The 18010-nt window shown below is 48.9% G+C and overlaps 1 protein-coding gene across 1 annotated transcript in view; it reads right to left on the bottom strand.

The window, feature by feature from the left end:
* The window catches only part of CACNA1H (calcium voltage-gated channel subunit alpha1 H), a 457818-nt gene that overhangs the window by 130349 nt on the left and 309459 nt on the right, over window positions 1–18010 (bottom strand). The window contains exons 7-9 of the mRNA XM_065412515.1: window positions 12049–12141; window positions 8678–9467; window positions 1991–2400 (exon numbers count right to left, since the gene is read on the bottom strand). Of these exons, the coding sequence (XP_065268587.1) occupies window positions 1991–2400; window positions 8678–9467; window positions 12049–12141 (1293 nt within the window). The remainder of the gene's footprint in view (window positions 1–1990; window positions 2401–8677; window positions 9468–12048; window positions 12142–18010) is intronic.

The raw sequence follows: 18010 nt of genomic DNA, 5'->3' as shown, positions 1-18010 counted from the left end.
AGGTATATTTCCTAATTTTAAAACTTCTTGTTGAACAATTCATCAGACAAAAATCTGCCCTTGATATTCATTTCTTTGCCCCCTTTTTTTTTATTTTGGCCTTCCTCTGTTGCAGACATGAATTGGTTTATTATTGTAGGGTTGCTAGACAGGTTGTTTTAGTTAAGAATTGATCTTAAGAGAAAAGACACCTAAATCATGACACGGGCTTTGCAAAAAGAGATGGGGGAAATCATACACAGTAACACACAATAAATGACATGGGTTTTGCAAACAGACATAGGTGAAAAAAATAACAAGGCGGAACTTGTAGGGACTGATGGGTTCTGGCTCTATGTGGGACCACAAACAAGGGGCAGTGATGGAGAAGAGAACACAAAGAACCTTGCCCCCCCATTGTGTGCATACGCTTAAGTGCCCCCACCACAAAGCTCCACCCCTACCCTGTACTGCCTCTCCTCGTCATTTCTGAGTGAGCAGATTTTAGTGGTGACAGGGATAATTCCCCAGTTAATAACCTTGGGCTGCAGAATATGTTCATGGTTCTGCAGCATGCAGTATGGGAGAGCTTTCGATGGAACACTGTGAATCATTTGCCACTTAGAAAATTAGCACTAAAATTCCTCTCCAAATCACAGGGTGGCGTTTTCTGCACTTTGCCGAGAAAATTCAGAGCACGTCATTTGTAAAATAGCTGGTTAACCAGTTTTTCCAAGAAGACTCAGAAAAGAGCAGCTCCCCATACAGTGACCTGACTGAAGGATCTTTAGATGACTCATCTCTCTCATCTCACTGTCCTTCAGCTCCAGCCAAGCTACAGTGAGGACGACACACCACCCTCAGTGGCAAATGCTGTTTCTTGACATCATGCTGTTCCCAGGGTTAGTCTGAACAGAATGAATTTTCTTCCTGCCTCCAAACGCCTAAAAGACATCATCTTGTGCCCTAGGAGATCAAATTCAACTCGTGGGGTTGAACAAAGAGTCCTCCCGCAACGAACAAAGTAGAAACTTTCTTCCTTGGTTTTGGCCTGGCATAACAGTGGGCTTCGGAGTTTTGTTTTTTAGTTCAATGCACAGAAGCAAACTTGTGCACTGGTGAGTCGTGTTACAAAATGAATTTCTCCCAGATTCTATCATCCACTAGAAAAACCCAGAGTCACGTTTCAAAAGCACACGGTCTTTCAAAGCATACCATCTCGGCCAGGGATAGGTGACACTTTGCAGTGGAACAATTCATGCATTTGAGGAACAAGATAATTTATTCCATGAATTCAGACCCCGATCCTGCAAACCACTGTACACGTGTATACACTTGCCATCGGCAAGTTGACTCATATGCAGGAAGTTAAGCGCCTGCATAATGGTTTGAAGCATGGGCGGTGGGTTAATCCCCAATTCAGGAAGGCTAACCCCGCCGGCCCTGCCACTGGAGGAGCCCAATCCCCCCCACACCACTGGAGGAGCCCAATACCCCCCTGCCACTGAGCTCCAGGCCGAGCCGTTGGCCCCAGCACCAGCCTGACCCTATGGCCCAACCCCTGGGCTGGCCTGAGCTGCCTAGGGCAGCCCCAGCTCCTGGTTGCTGGCGGGCTCAACCTCCAGGCCGCCGGCTGGAGCTGAGCCCTCACCGGCTTCCGGGTCGAGAGGTGGGGCCTTGGGGCGGAACATGGGTGGGGCCACGGCCTGGTCTAGGGGAGGCTTAGCCTGCCCTGGCCTTTGATACCTGCTGCCCATGGTTTGATGGCTTTGACCCGTGCCCTTATTTTCTGTTCCCAGCTGACAATTCCCTTGCATGTATTCACTATTCAGAAACCATTCCCGTTACCACTGTCTGTAAGCAGCGCTTGATCTAGATCACGTGAGCCGTTCACGCTCAGACTCAAACTCAAAATCCCAGCTGTGTGAGTTCGTTTCCTTTCTATGCAAAGCAGCACACACAACCCAACAAAGAAAAGGAAAGCAGTGGTCACTGGGGTGTGTTTACTCACCTGTTCGTGATACTCGATTCCCATGCTCAGCGTGTTGATCAGAATGGCGATCATAATCCCACGGTTGAAATACTTGCTCTCCACAATCCTTTTCAGCTTGTTGCCAAAAGCCACCCAAAGTCTAGCGACTTTATTCCTCTCCTTTGGTTTCTTCTTCTTCCTCTTCTTATTCCTCTGCTGCTGGATCTGATCTCTCTGGTCTCCGTGCCTCAGGTCCTGCGTGAATTCGTAGACGCCGTTGTTGTCAGAGTCGTAGCTGTCGGACTCACTGAACTCAAACTCGGGATCCTCCAGAATGTTAGCACAGTAGGGGCAGTTCTGGAGTTCGCAGGTCAGGATGCTGGGCTGGGGGCTGGGCAGAGGGCACGGCACGTTCAAACCCGACAGCCTGCTGGAAGTCCTACACAGACCTACAACCAAGGGACACGCACAGGATCAGCAGCGGAATTAACTCCCACCTTACTCCCCAAATCTCCTATTTTCCATGGACATGTCATCTTATAACAAACGTGATGGATCTGCTCTAGCTCCACCAGACATCACGGGCTTGATGCTAGACTCACTTGGGAAGGTTCTTCAGCCTGTGCCATTCAGGAGGTCAGACTGGGTGCTCATAATGGTTCCTTCTGGCCTTCCAATCTATAACTGCCTCTAATTTGGTCCAATTTTTTCCATAGTCTCCCCTTTTATCCCTGTCTCCCCTCCTTCAAGTTCCACAAGTATCCCTTAGCTTCCTTGCTTCAACTATCTAGCCCTAGATAGGGCCATCCTCCCCCAGCACACGGTGATCTCTTTGCACTTTGCTGCAATTGAGTGGCACAGTGCACACGTTCCATTCACTTTGATTAAACCCAATGGTCTATCATCATTAATGGCGATCCTAGTGCTGCCTGAAAGTTATGCCAGATTTAGAGGACCCTTCAATTCCGATAACAAGGTGGGGGGAAGGGCACCGGGGGAACCAGGACGGCTATAGATTAAACATCTCAGCAGTGGCTGCTTTGATGTCTCCTCACCCCTCCTTGCCTTTCAAGCTTTTTTGAAACGTTCATTTGAATTTCTTGCAGTCACGGCACAGCGGGAATTGTGGCTATCTCGAACAGGCACGCCGGGGCTGGATTTTTTAATCCAATCTGTAACAGTGTTTGCTGGTGTGGGGAGAAAAGTTGGCAGCCCTTCCAGAAGCTGGGCACGGTGGCGGTGCTGCCTACCCAGCATCGAGAGGATGTGCCCAGCCAGGAGGTCTTTACAGACCAACGCAATGAGCCAACGGAGATGAATTGAGAATTGACCTGAACCTTCACCCGAATGGAACCTGATCCAGACTCCTGTGCAAGAGTCAAATACATACAGGGCAGGCAACTGCACGGTAACGCTCCCCTCCTCCACATCGTGCTTGGTGGGAAGGGATCAGCTTGGAGGGAAGAGGGTAGTTGAGCTCCTGAGCATGCTCAGACAGTGGCCTGTGTGCTGAGTCTGCCAAGAAAGGGTTTTGGAGATGCAGATGAGACTTTCAGCAGCGTCTAGTGATTTTGGGTGCCTGCCTGGAGACACCATAAAGGAGCCTGATCTTCAAGGGCCCTTTCTTCAAGGCCCTTGTGAAGTCCCTCAAGTTGGGCACCAAAGTCACTAGTCATGTTTGAAGAGCTTGGCCTTCTCCACTGGGAAAAAGACTGCGACCCACCAACTCATTTCACAGAAGCCACCCAAGAGCCATCAGATAATAATGGCTGTGGGCCTAAAAGACAAGAGCATCACAGCAGTATTACAGTCATGATTTAGACCCCTGCTGTCTAATACTCCAGGAGGTTACAGAAAAAGCCATCGCTTCACTCACAAGGTCTGAAAGTTGGGTTACAATGAGAAATTGAAAGACTGGTTGCTTCACTGAAATTACAGGCCTGCAAAACTGGGCTGATCACCTCAGGAGAATGGGTTCTCTGGAGATTTCTGGTCATCATGCCAAAGATCCCAAGAGGTCAGAGGTATTTTCCCTCTCCCCCCGACTCCACACACTAGGCCACGTCAGCTCCTCTCTTTGCTAATTTACACAATGATGTAGAAATGCACAAGCAGATCCAAGGAGAAATGACTAAGCAGCTGCTTCAGAAGTACGAATGCTAGAGCACATGGCTTGTACCTCCTAAATGCTATCAAAGTGTTAAAAATGATACAAACAACACTGGTGCCGCAGATGTCTTCAGAGCACCAGAGTCTCCTTGGCTGCCTGCTCGAACAACCTCACGGCATTGCAGGGCACAAGCACTCTTAGGAACAGGCTGTACTTCATTTTGCTCAATTCCACAGCACAAAAAGAGAGACTACGCTCCCCCAATCACATCCCTTCTCGAGACACCAGGCCCCTTTCTCAGACAGGACTGTGAGCTCCCCAGCCCTTAATGCCTTGCTGATGCATGCAATTATCCTTCAAGTGTTTCTGTTTTGCACATCGCTTGCCAGGATTGGATTCCACTCTGCTCCTTCTTCCCGGCTGGGAAGGTGCAGGGGGAGGCAGCCCTTTGGACTATTCCGATTGAGCTGGAAGCCAGGAATGCCAGATGGAGCTCACCAACTGGCTTCAGTGTCTAATCCCTCCAGCATGGGGCAGGAATCTAGCGTGGGTCCGCCGCTGAGCACAGGCTGGAGCCACTTCTCAGCAGGCGTGAGACACCGCGGCGTAGCGCCACGCTCTGTTTTTTGAAGCAAGGACCAGCAGTGGTGGAATTATTAGTCTCCAGCAGTGGCTAGTAGAGGCAACTAGGGGCTATGAAGCTCTTGCTTAAATGGATCAATTTAAATACTCCTTTCCCTGCCTTGCTAAGGTGCCTCTCCAGCCGTTTTAGTGTCCCTGCAAATATTTTTTGGGGTGATGGTGTAGAAGGGGGTCACCTCCCTTTCTTCCCATTTCAAGGCCTCTCCAAACCCACACAACTGCTGTCTGCCTCCACCTTCAAGTAGGGTTGCCAACTTTCTAATCGCACACAATCGAATACCCTTGTCCCGCCCCCTTTTCTGCCCCTTCCCCAAGACTCCACCCCTGGCATGAAGCCCCGCCCCTGCTCACTCCATCCCCCCTCCCTCTGTCACTTACTCTCCTCCACCCCCACTGTGTAAGGCAAGCCATTCAGCCAGTTTTAAGCCGGACAATCCCATTTTTAATGGTTTGTCCAGTGTCACAGCTGGAGGATGCCATGCATGTGAGGGATTGGGCAGCGTGCTCTTCAAAATGGCGCCCTCATGTGGTGTGACCTCACACTGGTAGGGGTGGGGTCACTCTGGGAGGAGGGGGGGGAAGGCCGACACCATTCCTGGAAGTACTAAAATGTCCGGTGTTCTGGGGCTGCATGAGTGGCCGCCCTACCAATGGGATAGGGATTGGACGTTAGACTGGTCAAGCTGGAAATCAGATTTAGAACCCGAGGAGGCAAGAGTAGATATGCGCTCAACTGGGTGGCTTTGAGTCACAGGGATTTCCACCGGGAATTCCACTCGACTTTCCTTCCCCCTAGAAACACCCTCCTTCCAAGTGACCAAGAGATGCCTGATAACCCTCTTCTTTACTTCCTATTGTCAACTGTTCTGCAGTTCACTGACAAGCAGCTGCTGCATTCCACCCTGTAGGGGCTGCACTTCAGCGAGAGACGATATGATTCTGATCGAGTTTATAAAGTGCTTTGGTATCCTTAGGGTTGAAAGGGCCTCTATAAACACAGGGTACTATTATTAATGGCCTTATTAAGAGCAAGGTCTTTGAAGGATGCTGAGCCAAATTAAAATCCAGTGAAGTCACTGAATTCACATGGGTGTAAGTGAAAGATGAATCCGGCACTGCCTTATCTCACATAAAAGCAGAGAACCGGGCTCTTTGTGCACATCAGCAGGACCAACCTCCGGCTTGAACTGTGAGTTTCAAGCAACAGCCGTGGAACAGTTTCTTTGCTTTCAACTTCCAGGAGCGTGGGTTTTTATCACAAAGTAAATACATATTCTCACACTCAGTGCCGGCTCCAGGCACCAGCTAAGGAAGCAGGTGCTTGGGGCGGCCAATACAAAGGGGCGGCATTCCGTCCGCTATTGGGGCGGCACGTCCGGGTCTTTGGCGGGAATTCGGCGGCGGGTCCCTCAGTCCCTCTCTTCCTCTTTGTGCTGCCACCGAAGTGCCTCCAAAGAGGAAGAGAGGGAGTGAAGGACCCGCCGCCGAACTGCCGCCGAAGAATGCAGTGGCGCGATTGGGGCGGCAGAAAACCTGGAGCCGGCCCTGCTCACACTATAGCCTTCGTTAACTTATAGAGTTAAGGCCATGCCGATGATGAATATAAAACCCTTGCATAAGCAACAAGAATATTACAATGAACCCTTCCCGCCACTGAGCATTTTAAAAGGGAGGAAGTGTCCAATGTCCAGTGAAGGTAATTTATATAAATAATTTCATGAGCTTTACCCATTTGTGCATTCAGTTAAAGACAATGTTGACATGGAAAAAGTCACCCAACATATTTCACAAACAACCTTAAATCTGACCCACAAGACATACTTAGAACTCTTTTAACATCTACATCACTAGTTTAAATAGTTGCGTGTGTACATGCGTGGATGAATATAAACTGTATTGACAACCACAAACATTAAAAATCACGAGACTGCCTTAGAAATCACGAGATTTTAAAAACAATAACGTGGGGTCTTTTTATTTACTTTTTGTCATTTTAGACTTTAGAGTTCACGTTTTCCATCTTTTCTCTGCCACGATGAGGGCTAGACACAGTTTTTTTTTAAAAAAAAGGAAACTAAAAGTCTCTCATAATCCCATGATTCCAGCAGCTGGGGTTTTAAGAAAAGCAACAAATATTATGAAACTCACAATAAAACCGTGAGAGTCAGCACTGCTGAATGCGGCCACACACAATGTACAATTAGTGATACATATGTTGAAAGAGTTCATAAGATATGTGCATGTTCAACGTTAATGCCGTCGTTTCCCTGATTTAAAAGAGCTCTGAGCCTGCAGTAGCTTTGCAGGTCTAGCACATTCCCCTGTGCAGGGAAAAACGGAAGACAGGGGAAGACTAGAGGATCCAGACTTATGTGGCTCTGCTGCTCCCACATCCCTCTGTTGAGTACTAGCATATAGCAACCATACTGCTCCCCACTGCACAGCAGAACCCCACAGGTTCTGCTGCCAGGGGATCCCCTGTGGAACAAGAGCAGGGTTTGGGGTCTCTTCTCTTTCCATCTTTATTTTTCATGTATGGAGATTCATTTTCCTGTCCCCTTTTGGGCTTGCGAACCAAAGCCTCGAGAAACATGCCCAAAGAGGTGCAATACAGTCTGCACACAGGGCGAAACTCATGCAGCGTAGACAGCTGACATCCAAGCTTTCCTTGGAAGCCAGCTGCCCAGGGGGATATGCACAGAACAGCAAAAGAAACTACTCCAAAGGCAGTGGTTTACTTTGATAAATCAGTTCATCAGAGGCTGACAAGGAGCGAGACTGAGGGTTTCGCATTCGGCTTGTAACGTCAGGGACAAAAGATCGGAGATCAGAAATAAATGAAGCCACCAGGCCCATTCTATCCTCATTCATCACTCCCACCCTGGAGACCAGATTCCAGGCAGTGGATTTTCATTTTGGGTGGGAGCGAAGAGGGAAACTCCAGGAAACACTGTTCTCTGGGTGCAAAGCGACAAGCTGTTTGTTTCGTAGCAGTGAGAAAGAGGCGGTCAGTCTTGCTTAGGGCTCGCTGTCTGCGCATTCACACTGCATACTTCAAACCAGCCAGCCAGCAGAAGGCAGGGCATAACAAAGTGTACAGCCCAGAACTTGCCTTATTCCTGGCTTCTCCGCTTACACTGTTCAGGAAATCTCCTGTGTGCGCTCATCTGCTCTCCAGTTAGTGCCCCTCACCTTTAATGGCTTTGTCCTCATGTCACTGCTCCGGAGATTTCATCCATTCCCTCCCCTGTCCCAATACAGCCTCCATGATTAACAATCCCTGATTTTTTCATTTATTTGCCGCAGGTCTCAGTGCGGGCAAGGGGGCATTTTATATGTCAAAACACAAACAAGCAAATATAAAATAGGAGCCCAAAGTACATCCTGCCTTGAACCCAATTTTGCGGGCACAAGTTTCTGGAAATCAGAGGGGAGAGGGACAGGTGAGAAAGGCTTCAAGTTTACAGCTGCACTAGAGCCTGATGCAATCTCATTGACCCAAACCCTGCAGTCCGCCCAGGATTCCCCACTAGCTTACGTGAGGACTGTGGCTCATCATGAGAAATGGTCAAACTGATTCTGACCGACGAAGAACCAGTCTGACCCTTCGCCCACAGCTAAGCGCTGGCTTCACTTTTTCTCCCCAGGATTTTTATTTTCCTCTGTGTTTCAATAGGGCCCCATACAAAGCCTGTTCTCTCTCTTCAGGCTCCATTTTGCAGAACCAAGAAATTGGGCTAATTCTGATGGGCTTTAGACAAGCATGCAAACTCTTGGGCGCTTGGCTACCCTGAACCTGAACTCCGACCCCTGTGAGGTTCACCCATCCCCAGTTACAAGGAAGGTCAGAGCTCCCATGAAGATATGAAATTGGGCTCTAGTTAGCCCTTGAAGACCCTTTCCTACAAATCCCATCTGACCATTTGCCCTTTGCCCACTGATTCCAAGCAGGACATCAAGTCCTTTCTCCTTACCATGTTCTCCCATCAGTTGACGGAGCTTCTCAAAAGGAGCTGCATTCAAACTCACTGGGCTATTAACCATGGCCATAGGGCTGCTGCCACTTTTCTTCCCTTTGGGTACCGGGGCAGAACTGGCTTTGCTAGCTGGAGAAGGCAAGATGGTTGGATAATTCATATTTCCATGGTTGGTGGTGAGCCCAGCGGTCAGTTTAATACTTGCAGTGGCATTGGAAGACTTGCATTTCACCTGGGGTCCTTCGACGTGGCAGTCAGCATGGTAAATGCTATGGACAGACTCTGAATCCAGATGAGGAGGAGGGCTATGCAGGTTGGGGGATGGAGATGGAAGCATCAGTTGGCTCCCAGACTTCATGACCTTCAGCTCCAGGTCACAGATCTCAGGGTTGGAACGTAGCCCCCGAGGGCTCCCATTGCTGATGTGGTAGTGGTGGTGGTGGTGGTGATGGTGGTGGATGAGGTGGTGGATGGAGGTGATGCGTTTTTTGCTTCTGCGGCTTTGCCCGTTGGGGGCGCTGTTGGGGTTGACCTTTTTCCGGCGCTTGCTCTGCCAGTTGTTGTACAGACGTAACGTCCGCCGCTTTACCTTCCTGAAGATGTGGCAGATATATTTGAGAAGCTCATCGTAGCAGCTGCCCGGCTCCGAGAAGCTAGCGATTGTGCTGTCATTGGAGAGGTAGCGGGCACGCTGCTCCTTCATCAGCTGGTTCTCCCGCTGCTTTGTTTCAGAAAACTGTGTTGCTATCACAACCAGGCACAAGTTAATCATGAAGAAAGAACCCACCTGGGGAAGCCAAGAAGAGAGGAATCAGCAATTTTACCAAGAGGCACCCACCAAATACACCGAATTGCCCCCAGGGAAGTCACAATATTTGCTGGGCTCATTTTAAGATCAGGATTTGCCCATCATGCCGAATACTCAGGTCTGCTGTTGGAGAACCAAGTGCTGTATTAATTACACTAAAGGTTTTAGATTTGCACTTACGCTCTTTTAAGCTATTTCAGCGGCAACAAGGGAGATCTTTACTTTTAAACGCCCGCCCCTCAAACCCAAGACTGACATCGGTTATAGTGGGACTTACAAACCAAAATTTAACCAAAGTACTGCTGAGAAATACATCATTTAACTAGCAAGCAGCTGGCCAATGTGCAGAGAGGAAGTTCAGTAGTTTGTGTTTCACGCGCTCTCTTGTACTGGAACTGCCAATATGTCCCCTCTTCCTTTTAACTCACTTACCCATAGGCATGATGTACTCTGATTTCTGAGACACCAGCCAGGATTCAAACCCCCATTTGGAGAGTCCTTTCAGGTTTAGCCCCTCATAACAAAGAGTAAGGGTGCTCCAGCGTAGCAGCAGTTAATAAATGCCTGCCGATCACATAGCTGATCCGAGCAGGGTCATACAAGGAAAGGGGAAGCTGGTGCTAAGGAGACAAAGGGAATGTCTACACTGGAGCTGTAATTTCCAGCTTGGGGAGACATACCTGCGCTAGCTCTGATCGAGGTGGCACACTAAAAATACAGTGTAGCTGCGGTGGTGCGGGCAGCGGGAAGGGCAGCGGCCCCAGTGCAATCCCACCCAAACCCTCGGTATGTAGTCAGGTGTCTAGCCCATCCTTTTGCTTGTGCCACGGTGGCTACACTGCTATTGTTAGTGTGCAAAGCTAGTGCACATACATCTACCTGTGCTGGGAATTACACTTACAGCTGCAGTGTAGACATCACCCACTCTCCTCCCAGCTGGCTGATGCTGGAAAGTCCTTGTGTGGTTTGAGTTGATGCGGTTTGTTGCTGGAAATAAAGCAAGGCCTGAGGAAAGGGATGTGACATAACATGTAGAGTTGGGATCTTTACTGGCCCCACCCCAGCCAGTGAGTCCTACCCCCACTCGGAGCTGTATATGCATATTCATCTACGTTGGGCGTGGTTTTCATAGGTGCCCAGAGACACTGCCACGGGTGCACTGAAATCAGTCCATTCACCAAAATGAAATCAGTAACTAAAAGCACCACTTGATGTCTGGGCTTTCCATGTACGTGTGTCCGAATGAAGCATCTTACTGTCTGAGTTAGTCTGCATCCTAGCTACTATCCTAAGACCCTTCTCCAGTCCGGTGACTGGGACCAGGATGGGCCTTACATTTCATGGGCAAGAACGAAGGATTAGTTGTCTTCTATTCAGGTCACACTGCCTGACGGGAACATAGTACCCTTCTAAGAGGAGGGAGACAGGGCTAATCAAGGGTAGTGGAGCTCATAAGGGATTGTGAGGTTCTCCAAAAGGACAGGACACAACTGACCCCCCCACTCTCTTTGCTTTGCTGAAGGCCATGCCGGTGGGTATGATGTCATTCTGGCTTCGCCCCTTCTCTCCCTGCCTTTCCCTCTCATTTCCCTGGTTAGCACATTGCAAAAGATCAACCTCAGGGAAACGTCCAGCATTCCTGTTACGAGAACCAATGCACCGAGACTTAAACGTGATTGATGTCGAGAGATAGACTCAAGGTGCCGTTACCTGTGTGCTGGGCTCAGCAGTAAATCTATGGATTTAATTTGGGCCATTGTTCCATGCCTCCTCTGGAGAAATCACTGGGTTACTGATATGCAGTGATAATCTCCAATCTTTAGCATCAGCCTGGGCGCTCTCTGGGAAGAACTAAGGGTGCCACCCTCAGCCGCAATTAGTCACTTTCTGGGTTTTTCTGAAGGGCTATGAATATGCAGAAATGTTCGAGGGAGTCCCGACTAGAAGCCCAGGTCTCCTGTTCCCAGCCCTATGCACTAACCACTAGAGCACAGTAGCTGCAAAGCAAGTGCATGTATTTCTATAAGTGCTGGAAATTACACCTATAGCCGCTGCGGAGATGTCTTGCAGGAGACATTTCTGCTAATAAAGGATAATCCGGCATCTAGGGTTCTACACAAGTAGTTCCTTTCTAATATAAACAAATTGCCTTCTGGAATGTCAAGGAGGCTGGGGAGTGGAAAGCGAGACGTGTGCTGCTTATTCTCGTTAGCAGTCCTGGCAACAAGGCACAACAGCTAGGAGAAGTCAAGGTTATAAGATCAAGATTCGGAGAGCGAGAGAGAGGGAGGGGAGGGGCCTATATGGTTTGACAAGCTGCAGCAATACATCATATTTATGTTGCTAAGAAGGACAAAGCTTTTAGTGGCATAATCTCCCACCCGCAGCAGTAAAACCACCTTTATGACGACACCCAGGGTTTGTAGAGTGTCCTCGTGGCCCGAATGACATGCTGACAGGGTCATCATCACAGCACCTGGCTCTTCTCCAGGAAAGGGCCCATACACAACTTTAACATGGAGGGGCGGGGGAGTGCGCATGGCCAGTGAGTTATACTTACTATTATAAGCAATATAAAATATATAAAATTGTAAAAAGAATGTGCATCCATAACATAATACATGATGTCAACCCATCCTTCCAGGGTTATAACCTACACGGAGAGAAAGAAGAGGAAAAAAGAACAAGTTACAATTAGGATCAAAGTTAATGTCAAACTTCTGCCGACGCCTGTTACTTATCACTTTGCAAAGCCTGTCAATGTTCTCGCAGTAATTCTTTCCTAGCTGGCTTAGCATCACAGTAATAAGTGCTACACATGTGGCCAAGAGACTGGCCTAAGGTTTCAAAGGAACCGAGCATGATTCAAATTGATAAAACAACACAATGAAACAGCTGAAGGACTGGTTCAGAGCCAGTGCAAAGCAGAACTTACAGAAGGAGCTGCTGCAAAGATACAGACAGGGACATGAAATCTACCTGGGTCTGTTGGTTCCATTACACTTAAAGTGAGAAGCTCCTGATTTTAAAGAGGTTCTATATTTTTAACTCCGTTCTTTGTAATATCTACTCCAAAGCCTAATATTAAAATTGTATTATTGTTGGTGCTGAGGCAAACTGTTGGAACGAAAGAAAGTTACTTAAATTAAATTGTGAATCACTTACATCCTTGTGTTTTCAATCTCCTGTTGCTTAGGAAAGGAGCTGAGGATTTAATTAACACTAACAGCCAGTGTTCAGAGCAAAGTAACAGCCGCTGCATCATCCAAGCTATTTATTTAATTAAAATGAAGCCTAACATTCATTTTGCAACATTTCACACCCTGTGCTAGGTCTGATCCTGCCTTCTTTGCACAACCAATACACCTGATTATGAATTTCCTGGCAGTAAACTAGGCACAGGGCCAAATTCTGGCCTCGGTTACACACCAGCACATACTTGGACTGGCGCCATTGACTTTGATGACATTCCTCCAGATTTACACCACATTTGAAACGGGGTAACTGAGATCCTCGATAGCCATACAGTTACTCTTGATTGACACTGGTGTGAATGAGATCAGAATCAGGCCTAATACGCGTATAGGCATATCGGCAGGTAGATTATAAAAGGACTCTATGCAAAGTTCTGGTTACAGCCATTGAGAGAGAGTCAGTCTGACTTCTTCCACTTTAGTTGGTATTGCATAAGTAGCCTTAAAGTGGGAGAACTGCATGTGCAAGGAATATAGGGTCTGTCTACACTGCAATGTAAGCCCAGGGTTCAAACTCAAGCTCAAGCCTAACCTTCCTTCTGTCCACACACAAATCGCGCTAACCCAGGGCTTGGACCCAGGGTCTCAGCACCCCAAAGGGATGAAGGTTCTGAGCCTGAGTCAAGCCAGGCTATGGGGTTCAAACCCTATTGCTTTGCAGTGTAGACGCAGCCCCACTGGACTTGTGTTTTGGGAGCCTGTCAAAAGTATCCCACAATCCTATGGGCCAACTTTCTTTGTCTTCTGGACAGTTACGTTTGGTGGACAGTCAAGTTTTCCCATGCTGCACCACGAACAAAGGGCTAGAGTGGCCACATTTTGGGAGGGCGCAAGGAAATCTGGGATAGTTGGTTGGATTCAGGTCTGCGTACTGTAGTGTGGACGCTGGGGCCCCGGGTTCAGGCCTGGGTTAGAAAATTCTTAACCTAGGTCTGACAATCAACGTAGATGCTCAAGCCCTGGGTTCTCTAACCCAGAGTCCGCTCACTCGAGTTCCACTAACCCTAAGATTACATTGCAATGTAGACATACCCATTGGTATGTAGCTCCTTTCCTCCTTTGTTTTTCTACTGGAGCTGAAATAAACATGGGTCCTTGTTGTTTGATTTTCTATGCAACAGCATGACTGTCAGTGTTCTCACAACACTGTTCCCAGGATCACCCCAAACCTGGTGGAATAGAAAGTTTTGATCATCTTGCCCCATCACATCTCTCGCCCTTGGTTTACACATGTGCTGAAGGGGAGATCGTTTAAAGAGACAGAAAACTACACGCACCTGATTCTCCTCTCGCTTCAGTCACTGGAAGTCAAGAATACCTCTATCCGATTCAATGGTGTAAAACTGACATGACAGCAGGCTCAGGCTCTGAATCTGCTGTTTTCTGCCTTGTGTTGAATGTGGTCGAAACGTTTGCACAGAACAAAATTTCTTTCATCCGAGTCCCTGGCAGGCATGTGCCATGCCAGGGAGAGGATTGTCTCCAGCACTAATTACTTGTGTGGTTTCACAGGGAATCCAAGGAGATCAAGTTGGCAGGCAGCATGGTAGTACAGTAAAAGCTTTGTTATCCGGCATGTTGGGGGCATGAGGGGTTCTGGTTAGTCAAAAATTCTGGTTAACTAAGTGTTATATTTACCAATGGAGGGAGGGAAGTTGAGTGCGGGAGGGGGCTTAGGGCTGGGGTGCGGGAGGGGGGTGCGGGGCGTGGGCTCTGGGAGGGAGTTTGGGTCCGGGAGGGGGCTCAGGGCAGGGGTTAGGGCACGGGAGGGGTTTTGGGGTGCTGGATCCGGTCGGCACTCACCTCGGGCAGCTCCCACAAGCAGTGACATGTCCCTAAGCTCCTAGGCACAGGTGTGGTCAGGCGCCTCTACACGCTGCCTCCGCCTGGAGGCACCACCTCCACAGCTCCCATTGGCCACGGCTCCTGGCCAATGGGAGCTGCGGAGCCAGCACTCGGGGCGGGGCTGTTTCTCTGCCTAGGAGCAGTAGACATGTTGCCACTTCCGGAGAACCATAAGGAGCCAAGCAGGGAGCCTGCTGGCCCTGCGCCAACCGGACTTTTAACGGCCCAGTCAGCAGTGCTGACTGGAACCACTAGGGTCCCTTTGCGACCAGGTGTTCCAGTCGAAAACTGGACACCTGGCAACCTTATTGAAGATTTGTATTGGGAGATATCAGAAATGCTGGTTTCTAGAGTTTTTTCGTTGATGAAGTGCCAGAGAACACAGTTTTTACTGTATATCGAACTGCTGCCAGTTACCCAAGAAGGCGGGCTTCCCTGTAGTGCTCAAGATTTTATTTTATACCCTCTCTCCCTTCTTTCAGTGAGTCTTTTGGAGTCGCGCTGTAACAGCTGTGGTAACAGGTGTTCTATCCGTTTACACTTGGTGATGAAAAATGAGCCCAGGGACCCAAAACATATTGGATATACCTCTTCACTGAATTGGAGTTTGGCTGGCAAACCTCAAATCGAATGTAGTAAAATGATTAAATGGCAGAGGCATCTCAATGAGGGCCGCTCTGTGGTCTTGAGGCGCTATGAAGTGCAGTGGCTGAGAAACAGCTTCAGGAACTCGGGAGTGTGCGTGGAGGGAGAACTGAATCTTTACATTAATAGAGGGTTTTTTTTTCTCGTGCATTACACATCATTTCCAATTGCTGTCAATCGACACACCAGATTTCTGCTGCAAGGGGCCGAAAACACTCACCCAGCTCCCAGAATATTCAACAGGTCATTAGGACTCGCATTGCTGAGTCGTTTGCAAAACAAAGTGATGCAGACCGATAGGTGTGACTGGCTCCTGGTGGATTCATTCTTACAATGCACACACAATGTCAAATGCAGAAATACCCTTGGAAAGTTTATTCCTGAGGGATTTCGAAGGTGGCTGGAACCAGGAACCACTGGAAATCTCAACAGCAAGGTTGATCCTCACAAGATGTCCAGCTACTTTTTCTAATCATATAGGTAGGGCAAAGTCCACCACATGGATGCTTGTCTGAGCTGAAAGAAGCCTCTATACTTTTAGAGCCTCTCATTTACATTAAGGCCCCCTTAGGCGACACTGGCAGTGTAAAAGCTCGAAGTGAGTTGAAATAGATTTTTCACCTGTTTTAATGCCCCTTTATAGGGAGAATCAGGCCCCAAGGCTTTTGTCCATCACTGGTTTAGATAAAATGAACTACACAGGTTGATTCTTAGGAACAAACTCAGCTGCCCGTAGTGAAATTCCAGAGTACACTGCTATAAATCCAGAGTAACTCTATTCACTTTCATGGGATTGCTCTGGATTGACGGTGCCCATTGGAAAACAGAATTTGATCCCTTATTTATGTCCCCAGACCAAAAACAGTTGGCGATTAGGTCAAGAATACTCTATATTGCCTGTAAAAATCTGATATTTTTTTCAGCACTGTATTGCTTGTGACTCCCCCTTCCGGCACCCTGAATGCAGGGCCGGCTCAAGGATTTTTGCCGCCCAAAGCAAAAACAATTTTGGCCGCCCCTCCCGTTTTTTAATTACCCCACCCCCGGCCCCGCCTCAACTCCGCCCCTTCCCCAAATCCCCAGCCCTGCCTCCTCCCCCCAGGCTCTCAAGCCTAGGAGGGAGGGAGGGGGAGAAGCGGCACCCGCGCCACGGCCCCTTGGAGTCTCCCCCTCCCGCCCAGGCTCTCAAGCCTGGGAGGGAGGGGGAGCAGCGGTGCGCGAAACGGCTGTTTTTTGCGCGCCGCTGCCACTCGGAGTCTCCCCCTCCCTCCCAGGTTTGAGAGCCTGGGAGGGGGAGACTCCGAGTGGCAGTGGCGCGCGAAACGGCTGTTTTGCGCGCCGCGGCCGCTCGGGATCTCCCCCTCCCTCCCAGGTTTGAGAGCCTGGGAGGGAGGGGAGACCCCGAGCGTCCGTGGCACGCGAAACAGCTGATTCGCGCGCCGCTGCTCCCCCTCCCTCCCAGGCTTGAGAGCCTGGGAGGGAGGGCGAGTAGCGGCGCGCGAGCGGCAGCGGAGGTGAGCTAGGGTGGCCGGGGCACATTTTTAGGGGCGGCATTCTGGCGCCGGCCATGCCGCCCCTAAAAATGTGCCGCCCCAAGCACCAGCTTGTTTTGCTGGTGCCTAGAGCCGGCCCTGCCTGAATGTAATATCACCTACTCTATTAAATGGAAATTACTCCCCTCCCACTTCCAGTCTCCAGTGCGATTAATCCAGTTGACACTAGCCCCATTTGTTCCTCCAAGCCCCTTTTAAATATCTTCCAAGGACCCAAAGCACCTTTCCCTGTGCTTTGCAATCATGTCAATTCATGCTCAATAATTAAATTCAGTTCAAATCAGAATCGTTCACAGACAGACGTATTAAACAGCCCCTCCAAAATGTACCAGTTCAAAGCCTCCCATAGATGCAACATGCAATTATTTATCAACAGAGATAAGGCAGCAAGAAACACGTTTCCTAATTCTGCTCTGATGAAAAAGATTTGTGCAAGATACGCGGCAAACCAAAAACGGCAGCTGGAGGGAAATAGCTGAAAGATTCAATTAAGATGATTGACAAGCTAGGGCACTGCCAATTGCAATAACATGCTGGAGATGGAGAGGGAAAGAAAAGCTGCCCCCTTAGCATCAGGAAGGGATTTGGTTTATGAAGACCTGGGCAGAAAATGGGGCTGTCATGGAAGGCAGATGAAGGTCCTATAGGACAGACACTGGGTTATCCCTGCCTGCTTTCACCACTCCCTTAACTCTCATCTGTATGTTTTCAGCTTGGTGAGGGGTGGATTAAACCACCCAACCCCAACAGAAGTGGGTGCTAAAACCCTGCATCTTGTCCCAGCAATTGACATGCTAGGGCCTGATTCTCTGCTCACATCAGTGCACGGTCTTGGCCCAAAGCTCACTGGAGCTAATGGAAAGACATGCTTTGACTTCATTTAGCTTTGCATCAGGCCCTATATCAGGAGTTACTCAATGGCATTATACTGGTGCGCAATGGGCGAGAGAAGAGAATCACAACAACAAAGTCTCTCTGGGCCTGATTACACAGTGCTTTAGTGCGCACCAGTGGGGTATACATTTTAGTCCACACTAGCGTGTCACACAATAACTGGCCCATGTGGATCCTGCTGGCATGCACTAAAAGCTCCCTAGTATGCACGAATGTAGCCCAGTTTCAAACAGACCTGTGTTACCGTGCAGTAGGGAAACGTTTCGTGGGTGCCACCAGGGGTCATATGGGCCACTTAGCGCACAATATGCTAGTGCGGATTAAAATGTGT

The sequence above is a fragment of the Emys orbicularis genome, chromosome 10, assembly GCF_028017835.1.
Source record: "Emys orbicularis isolate rEmyOrb1 chromosome 10, rEmyOrb1.hap1, whole genome shotgun sequence".
Taxonomy (NCBI): domain Eukaryota; kingdom Metazoa; phylum Chordata; order Testudines; family Emydidae; genus Emys; species Emys orbicularis.
The sequence above is the reverse complement of the archived record's forward strand: the minus strand, read 5'-3'. Positions and strand labels throughout refer to the sequence as shown.